This window comes from Littorina saxatilis, linkage group LG14 (assembly GCF_037325665.1).
Source record: "Littorina saxatilis isolate snail1 linkage group LG14, US_GU_Lsax_2.0, whole genome shotgun sequence".
Lineage (NCBI taxonomy): Eukaryota > Metazoa > Mollusca > Gastropoda > Littorinimorpha > Littorinidae > Littorina > Littorina saxatilis.
This window is the reverse complement of record NC_090258.1, coordinates 27,511,329-27,530,771: the sequence shown is the minus strand read 5'-3', so window position 1 is coordinate 27,530,771 and position 19,443 is coordinate 27,511,329. Positions and strand designations below refer to the sequence as shown.

At 41.4% G+C, this 19,443-nt stretch overlaps 1 protein-coding gene and 1 long non-coding RNA gene across 2 annotated transcripts; both read left to right on the top strand.

Moving 5' to 3' along the window:
• Positions 1-3,267: 3,267 nt before the first annotated feature.
• LOC138946677 (uncharacterized) lies at positions 3,268-7,070 on the top strand. The gene is made up of 3 exons (XR_011449404.1): positions 3,268-3,494; positions 4,119-4,203; positions 6,980-7,070. It is a non-coding gene; the product is annotated as an uncharacterized lncRNA (long non-coding RNA).
• Positions 7,071-8,063: 993 nt separating this feature from the next.
• LOC138947467 (probable methyltransferase-like protein 24) lies at positions 8,064-14,737 on the top strand. Its single transcript, XM_070318949.1, has 5 exons — positions 8,064-8,152; positions 9,003-9,131; positions 11,639-11,713; positions 12,984-13,122; positions 13,651-14,737. Exons 2-5 carry the CDS (start codon positions 9,037-9,039, stop codon positions 13,987-13,989), a joined length of 648 nt encoding a protein of 215 aa, XP_070175050.1. The 5' UTR covers positions 8,064-8,152; positions 9,003-9,036; the 3' UTR covers positions 13,990-14,737.
• Positions 14,738-19,443: the final 4,706 nt, after the last annotated feature.

Below are 19,443 nucleotides of genomic sequence, written 5' to 3'. Positions count from 1 at the left end.
GGCATGCCGTCATGATGCATTAATTGACGTCAAACACTTTTGACCGTGACGTAATCTTATGCGAGCTTTATCCATAGTCTTGGATAACCACTCACACATAGACTCGGAAATGTTAAAGTTTCTACCACAGACATACACACGCACAAACACACACACACACACACACACGCACACACACACGCACAAACGCACAGACAGACAAAGTTACGATCGCATAGGCTACACTTCGTGAGCCAACAAGTCTCATTACTATAACTTATTATTTCAAACCCTTTCGAATTTCTAAATCATGCTGTACATATATTAACTAAGAAAATTTGACTTTTGTCTCTGAGACCAGAGTGACCTAGTCATCTGTTTTTTTGGTGCCATATTAAAAAAAACCATTTCATCTCTTAAATATTGCTGCATTCTTGACAAATTCTATGCGCTCTAAGAGGCAGAGAATTTTGATGTTTCGTTTTAAATTTTATATTGATAAGAAAGCTCACTGTGAATTCGCATTAAAGGCACAGTGCAGCTCACAGCCTTCGTTTTGCGTTTTTGTTGCAGCTGAGTGCATTTACAGTTCAAAAATCCTCCTATGGTAGTAAAACAAACCCAAAACTACCCAACGACGACATCTGTGAAGCTCGACAGTTTCTTGTTCACGCGAGTGCATAAATTAACCTAGTTATTACGTGGTGTTTGGTCGGAGTTCGATTCAACTGAGTGTTTCCGGTCTCCATTTAGTTTTACACAAACTCATGATGACGTCTGACATAGTTTGCTAGTGACGTGTCTTTTTGTGCATGATGTGGTGATCTACCTGATCTAAATTTAGATCCAAAAATAGGTCAAGACCAGCCGGGTGCGAGTACGAAATTAATTCGTAAAAAAATCGCAGTTCTTGACTCTTTGGGTGCAAGTCACAGAAATTTGGTAGTTCTTCTAACGGATAGCTGCCTGAGGTATGACTAAAAGCACCTGAATTTGACAAGTTCAGTACCTTTAATTTATGATTGAGAAAAGTGTAAATAATGCAGCAGCTTTGCTGTCCATTAAAATACATATATGGTTAAAGGAACCAAAACAGAAGGGAAAAAAGTTAATTTATAAAGTAAAGGCAAGAATCCACAACAAAGGATCACAAAAAGAATAGACTCCCTTGACAGTTAAACACTTTGTATCCCACCTATGTTGACCAAGTTTTTTTTTAGCCGAGACCAGCTATGCTACAGCAGGTCACTCAGAATTATTGTAACTGTGTAGCAACACGCTGGAATGCAGGCGTTAGATGGACGTTACAGGAAGCGACTGAAGCTAACAGTCTGAGCGGATATATCCGTACCTGGTCAGATAGAGCCATATGAGTGGGTACGGATATATCAGTACCTAGGAGACAATGAGTTAACCATTCATACAACCGTTATATGAGTATTGAAGGGACGTTATGATTCTTTACTTGTCATGTCTGCTTATTTGAGTCATTATCTTCTGGCAATAATTTCACAAATAAAGATTATGCGATGAATGAAGAATGGTAAGATTGTTATGCATATAATGTGTGTGTGTGTCAGCTCCTGTGATGTATTTTTATTCTAAAATGAGGTTAAAGTGGTGTGTAAAGGATGTTGTGCTCTGTAAAAGACTTTGTTTATGAATATATGTATATTTCTGCATAATGATTTTATGCCCTCTGGTTTGTTAAACCTGGATATTTTTGCACTGGAACTTTGAAGAATTTAGGAAGAGGAAGGGTTTGTAAAATTGCAATCTGCGAGGATTTCATTTGGTCTGTTTTGGTAAAGAATGCAATCTGAAATGATTTGATTGCTGTTTAAAATAAATTTAAGATAAAAAGAGATATAATCTTAGATGTAAGTAATTGACAGTCATGTATGGAAGCACATGAACATGCAGGGTATTATGCGCACACGCACACACACACACACAGATGCACCCGCACACACGCGCACACTCACACGCAGGCTCACACACACACTCACACTCAAACTCACACACACACACCCACACACACTCACACATGCAAACACACTTTTTGTTTAAGAATTGAAATTCCATGTATTCGACCTCTGTGAATGTGCTGGGTTTTGTGTTTTTGTTCATTTTTTTGCTTTTAGTGAAACTCATGTGTACTGTTTTATGGTACACGTTCCAGCTGATTCCACTTTTTTTTCTGCTTCAAAGAAAATGATCTTGAAGACACAGTACAAATAAATAAAAATGTAATAAATAAACATGAGCCTCAGCATCTTTCTTATGTGTGTGTTTGTGTGTGTGTCTGTCTGCCTGTCTGTGTGTGTGTGTGTGTCTGTCTGTGTGTGTGTGTCTGTCTGTGTGTCTGTCTGTATGTGTGTCTCTGTGTGTGTCTGTCTGTGTGTCTGTATGTGTGTCTGCCTGTGTGTGTCTGTGTCTGTCTGTCTGTGTGTGTCTGTCTGTCTGTCTGTGTTAAGCTGATGTCTGTGTATGTATAGCTCATTAATCTGATAATTGCGCTCAAACAGCCATCAAGGAACTGATTACTAACTCGATCAACTGATGATTCATGAGTTCCTTCATCTCCCAAGATTCACGTGGTTTATGCAACAGTGATAGCAAACTTTATTTATGCCTTAAAATAGAAGAATTCTAAATTGCACAAGGAGATTTATACATATTTGTTATCTTGCTTTTCTTTTTCTTCTTCAAATTACTGAGGTTATCCATACACAAAATCTATAAACAGCAAATTAAGTGACTGTGGGTAAGATGAACAAATTAAAACATTCAAAAAAAATTCTGTGCTCACCAGTCCAATACAAGGAGAGTATATTTAATACTAAATCAACATTTTGCTTTTAGAAGCTTCTTCAGGACCAACAAACAAAGGGAAAGCAACAGGACCACGGAACGAAAAGGGTATAAAAAAAAGATGGGGGGGGGGGGGAGTTGGAACAAAACAAAATTTATATCATATACATGTAATATATGTATATACAACTACAAGGCAACTATGCCCTTGGGTTGGTCCCTAGACTAAATGATAAAGTGGATAGCTAGTGGGCCTATGAAAACTGAAAAGTTACACTGGAAAAATGTGTTGTGTTTTTGTATTAGTGTTTGCGAAGGGACTTGAAAAGCATGGCATCAATAGTATTCGTTTTCAACTGCAAGTGTAGAAATTTGGATAAGAAGATTCTGCTGGATTTGCGAAAGAAATAATTCGTTTGGATAAATTCCGGAAAATAGACACCGAAGGGAAAGCACTCTCTCGTTCTGCTCTTTGTTTACGACAGAAGCGAAAAACGCGCAGTGAACATATTGAAAGTAATTAAAAGTTTGTTAATGCACCTGTGGTTTTCTGAAGCAGACATATCACCACGGCTAAACAAGAGATGAGAATTCGACTGAAAACACGCGCCATTTTGGCCTACCTGTGTGCCGTGACATGCGGAGCGATATTTTTCGGGCTGTATTTTCTGATTACTCCACCGATACCCGCATTGAAATCGGTATGTAAAGTTTTACACAAGTTTTCTACACGTGTTTGTGTGTGTGTTTGTGTGTGTGTGTGTGTGTGTGTGTGTGTGTGTGTGTGTGTGTGTGTGTGTTTGTGTGAAGCTTTTTATTTATGATTTTGTTTATTTGTAAAGAGCACATGCAGGGATCATCAACCTTGTGGACATCTGTTGTTTGTAGTAGTTTTTCTAGTACACAAGTATTGAAGTCAGTAATGAAGTATGAATTGTTGAACACTGAACATTCTCAGATTCAGAGTGAGACTTGACACCACGTATTGGCATGATGTGAATCTTTGCTGGTGTACATGTATGCTTACAAGCTGTGTTGAACTTCACTTAGCAGTTAGCTAGATTTCTCTGTTCCCCTTCCTGAAAATCGACTGTACCGTGGGAACCCCCTTTTTAAGAACAACTTTGAGAAGACTAACGTATCATTGCTATAAGCCACCATGATAAAAGACTCGTTTTACTTGAAAAGTACAGCCTACACAGCAGGGATAAGAACTTGTGTTAAACTAATTTTGAGGTACGCTACATTGACGGCGAAGCTGAAGGAGTGATTAGCGGCTTGAGACAGGCCCGGTATTGACTACATGTTTGGTGTGGTTGTTGCAGAATAAAGGGATTGACCGGGCGGCTAGAGACAGCTGGTCAGCTCTGCATGGAAACAAACAAGCTCTGCTGCGCATGCTCAAACCAGGTGAGGCAAATATGTTTACATGTTGGCGTAAGGAAATAGCTCAGTCGGTAGTGCATGCTTGGCTCCGGCTGCAGATGTTTCTGCGTGGGTTCAATCCCCACGTTCAACGAGGGATTTATTTCCCAGAGTCAACTTTGTGCAGACTCTCCTCTGTGTCTGAATTAGTCAATATCCCCCGCTGTGCCTGATCAAGAATCCAACTTCACAGCAAAAGTCTCAGGGCTTTGAAACATTATACACACATGCAGGAAAAAGAAAATGGGTAAGCGCTGTATGGTATGGCAGCTCGCTTACCCCAGTGAGAAAGCAGGGGGAATTTCCATGAGGGTAGCCTCACAGGACCATAACAAATCTTATCCTTACACTTACAGTTACAGTGGAACCTTCCTTATAAGACTCTCTCCCTTTCAAGACCAAGTTTTCTGAAATTTTCTGTTCTTAACCTCTGTAAATTTACCCTCATTTTAAAACTCCCTCCTTTTTAAGACAAGATTTTGTCAGATTTTTTAGGTTTTTAAAAGGAAGGTTCTATTGCATTAAATTGGAATATTTGTCATTGGTTGGGAATTGGGGTTGTGGTATAGTTGTGGAAACGGGTACAGATGAGAGTGAATGTATGTTTTTGAGGGTGTGTGGGTGTCGTGTGTGTGTGACACTGTGAGTGACACTGTGAGTGACATTGTGAGTGCTTGAGTCGTTGTGTATTATGATCATAACAGTTCTGTTAGTGGGCAGCCCTGAAAGTCCAACAAATGGTGTACTCGCCTTTGGCTAGTGATTTTGAAAATTTACTTAGCCAGAGAGCAAACTTTACTATTAAAACAAACAATTTGTTTCAGCAACTTTTGTCTTTACTCGCATTTGGCCAGTAGATGAACATTTCTACTCGTCAGTAACATGTTTTTACTCGCCACTTTCAGACCTGGTGGGGGTTGTGGTATGGCAAATCAACACTGCATGTACAGTGGAACCCCCCTTTTAGGACCCCCCCCCCCCCCCCCCCATATATGACTTCCCCCATTTTAAGATCCTGTTTTCTCAGATATTCTGTTTATCACCTCCGTAATTTGGGCGGGGATGTAGCTCAGTCATAGCGCGCTGGATTTGTATCCAGTTGGCCGCTGTCAGCGTGAGTTCGTCCCCACGTTCGGCGAGAGATTTATTTCTCAGAGTCAACTTTGTGTGCAGACTCTCCTTGGTGTCCGAACACCCCCGTGTGTACACGCAAGCACAAGACCAAGTGCGCACGAAAAAGATCCTGTAATCCATGTCAGAGTTCGGTGGGTTATAGAAACACGAAAATACCCAGCATGCTTCCTCCGAAAGCGGCGTATGGCTGCCTAAATGGCGGGGTAAAAACGGTCATACACGTAAAAGCCGTAGGAGTTTCAGCCCATGAACGAACAAACAAACCTCCGTAATTTTACCCCCTCTTAGCTTTAAACCTGATTGTCTCAGATTTGTGTGAGGTCTGGAAAGGTGGTTCCACTGTATGGATGACTCGTATGTTGCTGGGTGGCCGAGTGGTAACGACTGGGTGGCCGAGTGGTAACGCACTTGCGCTCGGAAGCGAGAGGTTGCGAGTTCGACCCTGGGTCAGGGCGTTAGCAATTTTCTCCCCCCTTTCCTAACCTAGGTGGTGGGTTCAAGTGCTAGTCTTTCGGATGAGACGAAAAACCGAGGTCCCTTCGTGTACACTACATTGGGGTGTGCACGATAAAGATCCCACGATTGACAAAAAGGGTCTTTCCTGGCAAAATTGTATAGGCATAGATAAAAATGTCCTTCTAAATACCCGTGTGACTTGGAATAATAGGCCGTGAAAAGTAGGATATGCGCCGAAATGGCTGCGATCTGCTGGCCGATGTGAATGCGTGATGTATTGTGTAAAATAATTCCATCTCACACGGCATAAATAAATCCCTGCGCCTTGAATATGTGCGCGATATAAATTGCATAAAAAATAAAATAAAAAATAAAATCCCTGGGCTTAGAACTGTACCCACGGAATACGCGCGATATTACCTGCTATTCCGACTTGGTCGTGTGACAGACGTTTTCTTCCACACGAGATTACGTTGATTGTCTAACGAAGCCGTCAGGCTGAGTTAGACATCAGCTAATCGAGTGTGGAAGAAAACTCTGTCACACGACCAAGTCGGAATAGCATTTATGTCTCACAGCTTCAACAGAGGAGAGAACAAACACGTTTTGTGTACTCAAGCTTGACAAACCTAAACACAGGAGCAGCCATTGTGGGGAGATCTACTTTTTGACGGAAGTGACCGAACAACTGTGAATGACGTCTCGGTGTATGTGAATGACGTCACAGTCATCGTCACAGTCTGTATCTTTTGAAGCATCGCATTCTTCATGACGTCTTTCTGTGTCTGCATCCGCGAAATGTTTGTTCATTCCGGGATCTTTGTCATCTATGTTCAGAACTCTGTCCTTATAGTTTCAGACTAACAGGCCTCCTGAGCTAGCCACTTTCCAAGGGCAGCTAAATTCGCGTATGGAAACAGTACTGTCGTCTGGGATGCCGTTTTCAGTATTCTGAGCGTTGAAGAATGTGTACAGAGAAGAAACTTTTGGCTTTTGGAGGGACGATTTTGAGTTTGAATCCGTTCTTGCCATGCTCCTAAAGCGTGTAACATACAATCTTGCACACGTTTGCTTTAGTAGTGGCAAAGAAGGAAGGCGTGTGACATAAGCCTCATATTGATTGCTCACAAACTATATTTCATCTTTGTTTTTGTTTTCTCTGTGCGTGCAGACATTGGTTCCATTTTACACAGAGACGATCACAATGCACAGCAGCTGATACAGGAGAAAGTAGCAGAAAATGCTCCAGAACAACAACATGTGAGTTTTCTTTGGATTGGATTGGATTGGATAAGATTTACAGTCCAGTGAGGTTACCCTCATGGAAATTCGGGCTGCTTTCTCCCCGGGGAAAGCGAGCTGCCATACATACGGCGCTACCCATATATTTTTTTTTCCTGCATGCGTGTATTCATGTTTCCTGAGACTTAATGCCGTGTGAGATGGAATTTTTTTTTTACTTTATTCCAAGTCCCACGGGTATTTGATGGACATTTTTATCTATGCCTATACAATTTTGCCAGGAAAGACCCTTTTGTCAATCGTGGGATCTTTAACGTGCACACCCCAATGTAGTGTACACGAAGGGACCTCGGTTTTTCGTCTCATCCGAAAGACTAGCACTTGAACCCACCACCTAGGTTAGGAAAGGGGGGAGAAAATTGCGGCCTGACCCAGGCCTGAACACGCAACCTCTCGCTTCCGAGCGCAAGTGCGTTACCACTCGGCCACCCAGTCCCAGTTTGAAGAATTCATTGTCAGAGAAATTATGTGTTATCATGTATTGAAGAAAATTTAGGAACAGATTTATGTAGAAGGCAAAGCAAGCAAGCTGCAATTAACTTAAAGGGAGCAAACACACCAAGAAATACACTAATAGAGAATACCAGATGGCTTAATGCTGTGTGCTTCCAGTTTTGTTGTTGTTGTATATATATATACAAGTAGTTGCACACTTTTTTTGTCCCTTCGTTTTTGTGTGGATTTGTGTGAGTGTGTTTTTTGACACAATTCATTCAGTTCCTGATCTTCCTTGGTTTATGTGGCCAAGTACCAGATACCGTTCTCTCTGGCTCTCTCGGTATTTTCTTGGCCTCTCTCTCTCTCTCTCTCTCTCTCTCTCTCTCTCTCTCTCTCTCTCTCTCTCTCTCTCTTCTCTCTCTCTCTCTCTTCTCTCTCTCTCTCTTAGTCTCTCTGTGCTGTGAATCTGTTTCACCTGTAGTATACTGAAGTGCAATTTTTTTTTCCTGCAGGTTTTATATCCTCCGAATATCGAAATTGTGCTGCCACCAAAGTCACGGCTCCTTAATATATCATGGGAAGAATTATCTGATTTATATCACAGGTAAGTCTTAGACTGAATCTTCTTCTTCTGCGTTAATGGGCTAAAACTTCCATGTACACTTGTAGTTTTTTTGTGCACGAGTGGGTATTTACGTGTATGACCGTTTTTACCTTGCTATTTAGGCAGCAATATGCCGCTTATGGGGGAGTTTGAATCTGAAAATTACGTTTTAGGTTATAATCAACTTTAAAGTTAACACACAGGGCAAGATATGCACAAATCAATGAAAAATCACAACGACCGATATGGAATTGAACACAGAATGTTATTGTGTTATCCCTGTTCGGATGGTGTGGGTCATGTACGACCCATACTCTGTAAAGAGGCTGGTAAAAGTGTATTCCTATTTAGATGCAGGCGAGGGTCGTGTACGACCCATACCTTTCCCGTTGAATCCTTTTTTAAAAAGTATTCGTCGTACACAACCCACATCATCCGGACTGTGTAGTCCACAGCGTGATTCGGTGAAGGTTGATATATATGCATACAACTTAGTTGGTATTACCATGACCGTTATTATTACCATTGGGTTGACATACTAGTAAATTAACGTTTTGTCTTTAACCTCTTCACTGCCCACCCCGTATGTAATACGTGGTCATTTTCGGTTTGTCCTACGCCCATAACCGTATCTCATACGTGGGATTTGTGTCAACAACATTTCAGGACATTTCTCAAAAATAAATGGGAGGTAGCCACTGTCCAAGTACTTGTAGGGGTTCTAAACACAGTTCTTTCCCATAGACCGTTCGGATAATGCTGTTATACTGTGGCAGTGAAGGGGTTAATAAACATTCCATGAACCTACAATTCTTGTTTTTTGATTCATACAACTTTTGTTGGTTTACAGCTACACCCAGCAGATCCAGACAACATGCAAGAACATGGAGAGACTGGGCAAGATCACGGACGGTGGCTGGGAAGTATGTGAAGACACTGCGTACAAGCCTGTCCAACCGTGTCTCATCTACTCCTTTGGGTGAGTGGAAATTGTATTTCAGGCAGAACGGTGGACCTGTGACGAAAAAACGCCCTTGGCACCAATGGAAAGTGTCCTTACTTTACAGGGAGGGGAAATAACTCGGTCCCGTAGTGGTGCTGGCTTCTTCTTCTTCTTCTTCTGCGTTCGTGGGCTAAAACTCCCACGTACTCCCGTGTTTTTTGCACAAGTGGAATTTTACGTGTATGACCGTTTTTTACCCCGCCATTTAGGCAGCCATACGCGTACGCCGTTTTCGGAGGAAGCATGCTGGGTATTTTCGTGTTTCTATAACCCACCGAACTCTGACATGGATAACAGGATCTTTTTTGTGCGCACTTGGTCTTGTGCTTGCGTGTACACACGGGGGGTGTTCGGACACCGAGGAGAGTCTGCACACAAAGTTGACTCTGAGAAATAAATCTCTCGCCGAACGTGGGGACGAACTCACGCTGACAGCGGCCAACTGGATACAAATCCAGCGCGCTACCGACTGAGCTACATCCCCGCCCAAGCGCTGGCTTCACAACCGGTTGTCACTATCTGTGTGGGTTCGATCCCCACGTTCTGCCAGGGATTCTTCTTCTTCTTCTTCTTCTTCTTCTTCTTCTTCTTCTTCCTTCATGGGCTGAAACTCCCACGTGCACTCATGTTTTTGCATGAGTGGGTTTTTACATGTATGACCGTTTTTACCCCGCCATTCTGGCAGCATACGCTGATTTCGGGGGGAAGCATGCTGGGTATTTTCATGTTTCTATAACCCACCAAACACTGATATGGATTACAGGATCTTTTCCATGCGTACTTGGTCTTGTGCATGCGTGTACACACTAAGGGGGATAAGCCACTAGCAGGTCTGCATATAAGTTGACCTGGGAGATCGGAAAAATCTCCACCCTTAATCCACCACTACACCACTGCACCCGTTGACCAGGGATTCATTTCCCAGAGTCAACTTTTTTTTTCCCAGAGACAACTTTGTGCAGACTCTTCTCAGTATTACAACACCCCCTTGTGCACATGTGCGCACGATATCAATACGACGGAAAAAAATTTCCTTAGCAATACCAAAACATGAGCACAAAGTATCTGCCTTTACCGCCACCACAGAACAACAGCGTAACTGTGTACTTGATTTTATCCCAAACCAAAGGAACCGCTATGAAGTGTTCGCAGAATTGAAGGATTTTCACGGAACTAGACATCCACTTTATAATCTCTCACCTGAGCAGGTAGACTGGCAGAGTGATTACGGTTCGATCAAACTGTGGCACAAAGACACTTTTTTTCTTTGAAAAACAGAAGAAATGAGGAATAAATAGGTTACACATCGAGTTTGTGGATATTAAAAAGCTAGCTGAAGCTCGCATTTTCCATGATCCGCGAACTTCAACCGTTATATTTGATATTCACTGAGACTCGACATATATTCAGGTCGCATTTTCCCTGTGGAAAGCAAGCCGTAACAATAATAATAATAATAATAATATTGGACATTTATTAATCGCCCCTTCTCACAAGAGCTCACGGCGATTTACATATTAATTTCTGCCGTGTGAGATGGAATTTTTTACACAATACATCACGCATTCACATCGGCCAGTAAATCTCAAGCCATTACGGCGAATATTTACTTTTTACGGCCTGTTATTCCAAGTCACACGGGTATTTGGTGGACAATTTTTATCTATGCCTTTACAATTTTGCCAGGAAAGACCCTTTTGTCAATCGTGGGATCTTTTAACGTGCACACCCCAATGTAGTGTACACGAAGGGACCTCGGTTTTTCGTCTCATCCGAGACGCACTACCCAGGTGTGCGTGTGTTGGTGTTTTAGTCACCTGCATCTATGGCAGAATGACGTAGGGTATTTACGTTTGTTTGTTTGTTTGTTTGCTTAACGCCCAGCCGACCACGAAGGGCCATATCAGGGCGGTGCTGCTTTGACATATAACGTGCGCCACACACAAGACAGAAGTCGCAGCACAGGCTTCATGTCTCACCCAGTCACATTATTCTGACACCGGACCAACCAGTCCTAGCATAATGCCAGACGCCAGGCGGAGCAGCCACTAGATTGCCAATTTTAAAGTCTTAGGTATGACCCGGCCGGGGTTCGAACCCACGACCTCCCGATCACGGGGCGGACGCCTTACCACTAGGCTAACCGTGCCGGTGGTATTTACGTACCACTGTGGTAATATAGGGCTGGGACATGGATATTATCGGTGAGTCTACACATCAAGTTGACCCGTGTCCTTCCCGGTCTGGATTCAAACCTGTGACCCTAGGATCACACGTCCAGTGCTCTACCAACTGAGCTATTCGAGCCCCTCTCCCCCCCCCCCCCTCCCCCTTCCCCCCCCCCACCCCATGTGGTAACATGGTATGCATAATTTAACACATGTTTTGTAGTGTATATGTTCTGTTTCACTTTAAAAATAAAACAGAGATGATGATGGCTTGTCGATCATGAATTAATTGCATAGCTTTACTGTGTTTTGCAGTGTGGGAGAAGACTTCAGTTTTGACGATTCTGTGGCAAAGAGATACGGGTGTGAAGTGCATTCTTTCGATCCAAGGTGAGTCTTTTACATTATCTTCATAAGTCTATTGTTTTGAAGTCTAAGTTACTGTACTTTACTGTTTTGTACTTTTTTGTAGAAGTTCTTGTCGTAAAATAAACTGTGATATGATTGACCCCATGTTTTTGTCTGGCTTAATTATATACTCACATTGAAACTTTATCTCCATTGTTGTGAAGCTCACAATAATTTACAGTTCCATGCTGTCTTGAACATATTACTGTCCTGATGTTATGAAATTAATTGTAACGTGAATTTTAACCCATATGCTTTATGTGCAACTCGCATTGCGACTTTCATCTCATATCGAAACCACAATATTTTTGGTGGTAATTGCCAAAAACATCGTCCTCGGACATGTGTGTAATGTGAAAAATAAGAGCATCGTTCGCAAAATATGTGGATACACTGATACCTCTATTTAAAGGCCTTTAAAATCTGAAAACACTAGAATTCTGAAGATAGTGAGTCTTAAAAGAGATGTATATATTGTGACACAAAGAAGGGAAAGTCAGAGAAAGTGAGGGCTTAACACTTTCTACCCAACCTATGTTGACCAAGGTTTTTTTTTAGCCGAGACCAGATGTGCTTCAGCATATTACTCAGAATTGTAGTAACTGTGTATCAACACGCTAGAATGCAGGCATTACATGGACGTTACAGGAAGTGACTGAAGCTAACAGTCTGAGCGGATATATCCGTACCTGGTCAGATAGAGCCATATGAGTGTGTACGGATATATCCGTACCTGGGAGACAGTGAGTTACTATAGAGCCAGTCTTAGAGTGAGCGCTCTTCTGGAGGTGTTACTGTACATTGCTGCTACTGGTGTATATGCCTTGCCGTGGCGTAGCAGCTTGCGTGCCCTGATGATCCAAAGAGCTATGCCGGCCGGAGCCTTCATAGTGCTCCTGGCAGGTGTAACCACGCCGGACAGGTCTGAGGTGAATGGGGCCAGACTAAGTATACACCCTGGCCCTCCAGGTTGGGGGTTGTGCGAAGGGCTAACAACTCATCCATGGAAAAAAGTACTCGTTACAGAAACGTCAACAAGAGATACAAGGAACATTTCGGCCCTGGGAGAACCCAGGATCGGAGTGCCTGGCGAGCTCTTGTTGGCGGCCTATGCCCCGGACGGGGTCAAAGGCATAAATGATGAAAAATGAAAAATGACAGTACATTGGTTGAAATTCATTTAAAAATCAATCTCTTATACTTTCATCAATGAGGATTTGCTTATCTTTGTGTTGTACGTTTTATTTTCTAGCATGAAACGCGAGGATCACCAGCGAGAGTCATCAGTGATGTTCCACGCGTTCGGACTGGCCAACTTCAGTGGGACGACATCTAGTGGATGGAAAATGTTCACCTTGCCTGACATTCGTACAAATCTGGGTCACGCTCAGGTAAGTGACATTAATGGCGCAGTCCTTCCCTTGTTAATTATTTGTCTCACCATCTCTGTTCTGGCCAGGTTGTTATATGGGATATGAACGGGCGCAGTGGCGTGGTGGTAAGACGTCGGCCTCTTAATCGGGAGGTCGTGAGTTCGAATCCCGGTCGCTGCCGCCTGGTAGGTTAAGAGTGGAGATTTTTCCGATCTCCCAGGTCAACTTATGTGCAGACCTGCTAGTGACTTAACCCCCTTCGTGTGTACACGCAAGCACAAGACCAAGTGCGCACGGAAAAGATCCTGTAATCCATGTCAGAGTTCGGTGGGTTATAGAAATCGGCGTATGCTGCTTGAATGGCGGGGTAAAAACGGTCATACACGTACAAATCCACTCGTGCTAATTAAAAACATGAGTTAACGTGGGAGTCTAAGCCCATGAACGAAGAAGAAGAAGAAGATGATATGGGATATGTTCTGATGTCTGCCTAACCTGGAAGGCAAATGTTTCATGCTCCTCTTCCTCTTTGTCTGTTTTAAACAGAAACCGCTCTCCATACTGAAACTAGACATCGAAGAGTGGGAGTGGAAAGTATTACCTCCCTTGCTCAAGGGAGGCCACTTGAGCGACACGAGACAACTCTTGATGGAACTTCATCAATGCGACGGCTGCTCGCAATACAACCCTGAACAGATCGACAAAGAGCCGCCCAAAGAACGATACATCTTGGCGCTCGGAATTCTCAAAGATCTCCATGACATTGGCTTCAGAATTTTCTGGCGCCATCAGAACAAAGCTTGCAGCTACGTGACAAAGTTTGGTTGGAGGGAGAGAAACGGTTGCTGTGAAATTCATATGGTTAGGGGTGGGAATTTTAAGTAATCTGTGGATGAAAAATCAAAAAATCACTTTGGGAGCTTAACATTTCGCACCTCTGCAGCAGAAAAACAAGTCGCGTAAGGCAAAAATACAATATTTAGTCAAGTAGCTGTCGAACTCACAGAATGAAACTGAACGCAATGCCATTTTTCAGCAAGACCGTATACTCGTAGCATCGTCAGTCCACCGCTCATGGCAAAGGCAGTGAAATTGACAAGAAGAGCGGGGTAGTAGTTGCGCTAAGAAGGATAGCACGCTTTTCTGTACCTCTCTTTGTTTTAACTTTCTGAGCGTGTTTTTAATCCAAACATATCATATCTATATGTTTTTGGAATCAGGAACCGACAAGGAATAAGATGAAAGTGTTTTTAAATTGATTTGGACAATTTAATTTTGATAATAATTTTTATATATTTAATTTTCAGAGCTTGTTTTTAATCCGAATATAACATATTTATATGTTTTTGGAATCAGCAAATGATGGAGAATAAGATAAACGTAAATTTGGATTGTTTTATAAATTTTTTTTTTTTTTTTTTACAATTTTCAGATTTTTAATGACCAAAGTCATTAATTAATTTTTAAGCACCAAGCTGAAATGCAATACCGAAGTCCGGGCTTCGTCGAAGATTACTTGACCAAAATTTCAACCAATTTGGTTGAAAAATGAGGGCGTGACAGTGCCGCCTCAACTTTCACGAAAAGCCGGATATGACGTCATCAAAGACATTTATCAAATAAATGAAAAAAACGTTCGGGGATTTCATACCCAGGAACTCTCATGTCAAATTTCATAAAGATCGGTCCAGTAGTTTAGTCTGAATCGCTCTACACACACACACAGACACACACACACACGCACACACACACACACGCACACACACACGCACATACACCACGACCCTCGTTTCGATTCCCCCTCGATGTTAAAATATTTAGTCAAAACTTGACTAAATATAAAAATGAGGCACAAATTCTAAAGCATTTTAAGGGAATCCTCAGAATGCTGTGGATACAAAATCCCAAGTTCATGTGGGTTCAGCTTATATTTCATAATCTGTCTGCCTAAATACAAACATAGGAAACAAATTTGAAAATGTAGCAGTATCCCCAAACAGCTTTTATGGTTAGGGGTGTGACTTTTTAGTGGATCCACAGAATTCTGTGGAATCAAATCCAAAATTTGGTTGCTTTTATCTACACCTTAGGGAAAAATTGATGAGTACAGTCGCAGTGCAGTGTTTTTAAACAGCATTCCAAATTAGCTCACTTTATATATATATGTCGTGTCAAATTCGCGGACTTGCCAAATTCACCAAATCAGTAACACTTTTTGTCCATTCCGCGTAATCGGCAAAATGCTGCCGATTACGCGAAATTGGCAGTGTTTTGCTGAACATGTGTAAGGGCTTCTAAAACTTTTCCATTTTGCGAAATTGGCAACCAATTTTGGAGTTTAAAGTTCTGAAATGCCTTGCCCTTGGGTATTACCTCATGTAGACAGCTTGATGCTGGAATGGATAGATATTGCAATAATTGATGTTATAGCAAGTTATGGCAAAAAGCGAATTCGGCAATTCTGTGAATTGGCACGACAAATATATATAAGATAGGATAAGGATAAGATGTTACACATGTATTTTTAGTCCTGAGAGGTTACTCTCATTGAAATTCAGGTTGCTTTCTCCCTGGGGAAAGCGAGCTGCCATACAGTATACGGCGCTACCCATTTTTGTGTACTGTTTCCTTTATGCGTGTGTTCATGTTTCCAAGCCCTGAGACTTTTGCTGTGAACTTTAATCTTTATCTTCCACGTGCGTGTGTTCATGTTTCCAAGCCCTGAGACTTTTGCTGTGAACTTTAATCTTTATCTTCCACATGCGTGCACATGGGTTGTCTGCACAAAGTTGAATCTGAGAAATAAATTGGGGGGTGGGGGGTCATTAACCCCACACCGATAGCTACAACTGACTTCTAAGCCAGCGCCGCTACCAACTGAGCTATCCTCCCGCCTCTTTGGTCGAGAAGGCCAAACGACGTTTGCCAAAGTGTTTGCCAAATGGCCATCAAAATTAATTCCCCTTTTCAGATGGACTAGGTTTGCCAGGTAGTAATGTAGATTTTCAAATTCCTGTAACCTGTGTAAATTTGGCCTTCATTTTTAGATATTTCTCAGGTTTTACGAGGGACGGGAGTTATACATTTTATGTGATCACATTCCAACAAAATATGAAAAAGGTGCCAAAAGCTACATATCATTCAAACAGCGGAAACACTCAATGAGTATACTGCTGTTGCTTTTTGTGGCTACACTTAATGCAAATTGTTGAATCAACAGTTTAACACAACGTGTTGAAATTGGTATGATTGTTTTTGTATAATTATTTATTGTTCAAAATTTTATTTATGCTCACACAGAATGTCAACCTAGAAAATGATGAGATGTTGACACATTGTGTGCCCGAAATGTAAAAAGGCTGAGTTTTGTTGTCATAACATTGCACTAGTTACAAGAACAAATGTAAAATTCACTCCAATGATAGTAAAGAAAGTGCACCCAGACAGAGAGACTTACACCCATGCATGCACACCCCTATATATGCAGACACACACACACACACTTGGACACACACACTCACACACATACACATACACACTCACACACATACACATACACACACACACAGGTACAAAACAACTTTCTCCACTTTGGTGCCCAGCTTTGTATGTCATGTAATGCCGTTTATTGTTGAGCACGCACAGATATTTATGTGCATAAGCATGTGTTTGACTCGGAGAAAGAGAGAGAGAGAAAGAAAGAAGAGTGAGTGAGTGAGAGTGAGAAAAGGACTGAGAGAGAGAGAGAGAGTGAGAGAAAGACAGAGAGAGGGAGAGAGTGTGAGTTAGAAAGAGAGAGATATGCATGTGTGCGCTTAGTTTTGTGTTACCTGTAAGCATTTGATCACTATAGTTTGTGTCAAAAAGAGAGAAGAGCAAGAAGATTTTTTGTATATACTTTTTAACAAATTTGTTCAGACCGGAATATAAATGAAAAGTTACCTTTTTAATCCTGTTTTTATTTGAAAAGAGACATGGCATATCGAAAGATTTAATCGGTGCGACAAAAGAAACATTTTGTGATCAAAAACAGCTTTGAACATTTGCTGGAGATAGCAGTACTGCTTATACGAATGTGCCACACTTTTTTTTGTGCAATGCACTTAATTGTACAATGTTTTGTGCTACATTTTTCTGGTGATATTCATAAGCTTGCTGGTATTGTTAAGTTTCTGATCTGTTGACTTTCACACAAGACATGCAGCCAACGAAATTATTTGTGGGTGAAAATGTATGGTGGCAACAATATGTTAATAACAATAGGAAGCAATGTTTTTAAGTAGTTGATTTCATGCTTGACGTAACACTTGAGTATCATGCCTTTGTAATTATCAAGACTGTATTTTTTTTTTTTTGTGCATTATTGTCATGACATTTTTTTCATTTTTTGGGCAGTGAACAGAATACGCTATTTACACCTGTTTGTGTTTGAAAAGCATAAATTACTGGCCGGTGTGATCGTAAATATACATAGAGATTCTTACACTTTAAACAGTAATTCAAATTTAAGTCTTAATCTCCACCCGATCACGCGTTGGACTACACAGTTCAGATGATGTGGGTCATGACTATGACCCATACTTTTTAAAGAACGATTCAAGGTAAAAAGTGTGTGTCATACACGACCCATGCTATCCAAATAGGGATACACTTTTTACCGCCTTCTTTAAAGCCATACTGTGCTTTACAAATTATGTCATTGTTTATTTATTTGTTAACAAAGATTAATCCTTTGCAACGTGGTCAATGGGAAGGTTCTATGGTGTTTGAGGATTGCATGAAGTTTCAATCCAAAACTCCCAGAGATACAGACACGTTTCTGAGACTCTTGGGCATCCACGACCCAGGAAGCACAGTGAAGAATAAAGAGGAGGAGGAAGTCCGAAAATAGGATTACAGTTACGGAGATTATCAACAGAAAATCTGAAAAACTGAGTCTTAAAGGGGTTGTCTTAAATTAGGGGTCTTAGAAGGGGGGGGGGGGGGGGGGGGGGGCGGTGATCCTCTGTAGTGCTGTCATAAGAACTGGTTTACAGAGTTGTACAATGTATTTTTTTTTTTTTAATTCTTTTTTTTTAATTCTGCTTTTAAATCAAAATGATAATTTTGTCGCATGTTATGGTTATGGGATTTTGTACTTTTGCTGGAGAATACTTTTAGATGTTTTATTTTTATCACATTTTAGAAAAGCTATTGAATTTGTTCAAAAGATGGACTGTTACAATGCCATTGTCATGTTTTTAGATACATGTATTATTTGTTGATGACTGTCTGTTTGTAGAACTGTATGTATGACTGTTTATTAAATTGTGTATGACTGTGTAATTATAGAACTGTATGCATGACTTTGTTTAGGACTGTGTTTGTAGAACTGTATAATTTATATGACAGTGTGTATGACTTTGTGTCTTTAGTATTATGACTGTGTTTAATGTGTTAATAAAGTCAGAGAGCGTCTCTGACTATCTCTAGCTGCAAGCTATAACTTAACCTGTTTGAGTAAAGCAGGGCTCCCCAAACTGCACATCCCTGCGTCCTTATAAACACACTGGAAGACAAAGTTATCATGCATACCTGCCATCAGAACATTTTCTGGCAGATCTCTGACGACACAAATTATGAAGCCCTTAGCATTCAAATAGACACTTTTTGGAAATAACTCTGTCACTGCTATGCCGCTTGAAGCTCGGACAAATATTTCAACTTCCGTTTCCGGCCAACACGTGCTAAAAGTAAACAAGCAAGGAAAGAGGAGAGAAATCGGTTCAAACATTATGCGTTGTTCTTGGGGAAAGTGCGATTCTCATATTCGATACCCTGCGCTCGTACGTAACGTCGGTTTCTTCCCATTTTTGAAACGTGACATTACATGCCAGTCACTAGCGAGAGGGTGTGTCTCCAACACGTGTACAGGAACCAGGTGATGTTTGTCTGAGTAAAGCAAGGGAACTCACTCTTTCACAACCCATACAAACCCGTCCCGCAGTGGGGCACTGCGGTTATGAAATTAAAGGCTCCTCCTGTTTTTGGAACCGCAGGAGCTTTCTAGTTTGCTGTTAGGTAGATTTTTGGTTCCTCTTTCCTGTCATGCTCTCTTTTTCTTCATGAATTCTTTTCTTTTTTCTGCCTTCTTGCTCATTCACCTGTATTTTTTCCAAAAATCTCTTCTCTTGCCGCTTGTCTCGCGATTCATGTATAGTTTAATCTGTTAGTGTTCTGATGTAAGTCCAGCAGTAGATAGGTTAAGCCTATTTTAACATACTGGAAACTGGTAATCTTCCAGTAGGTATTAATTTAGTTTTACTAAAGCCTGCTGGGACACAAGTAATGGGTTAGTGC

Bases quoted from the DNA above. Each gene is read 5' to 3' on its own strand.
- LOC138947467 (XM_070318949.1), top strand. From the start codon at position 9,037: ATGGAGAGACTGGGCAAGATCACGGACGGTGGCTGGGAAGTATGTGAA. The intron at 9,132-11,638 runs GTGAGTGGAAAT...TGTGTTTTGCAG, and splicing joins TGTCTCATCTACTCCTTTGG to TGTGGGAGAAGACTTCAGTT. The intron at 11,714-12,983 runs GTGAGTCTTTTA...TTTATTTTCTAG, and splicing joins GTGCATTCTTTCGATCCAAG to CATGAAACGCGAGGATCACC.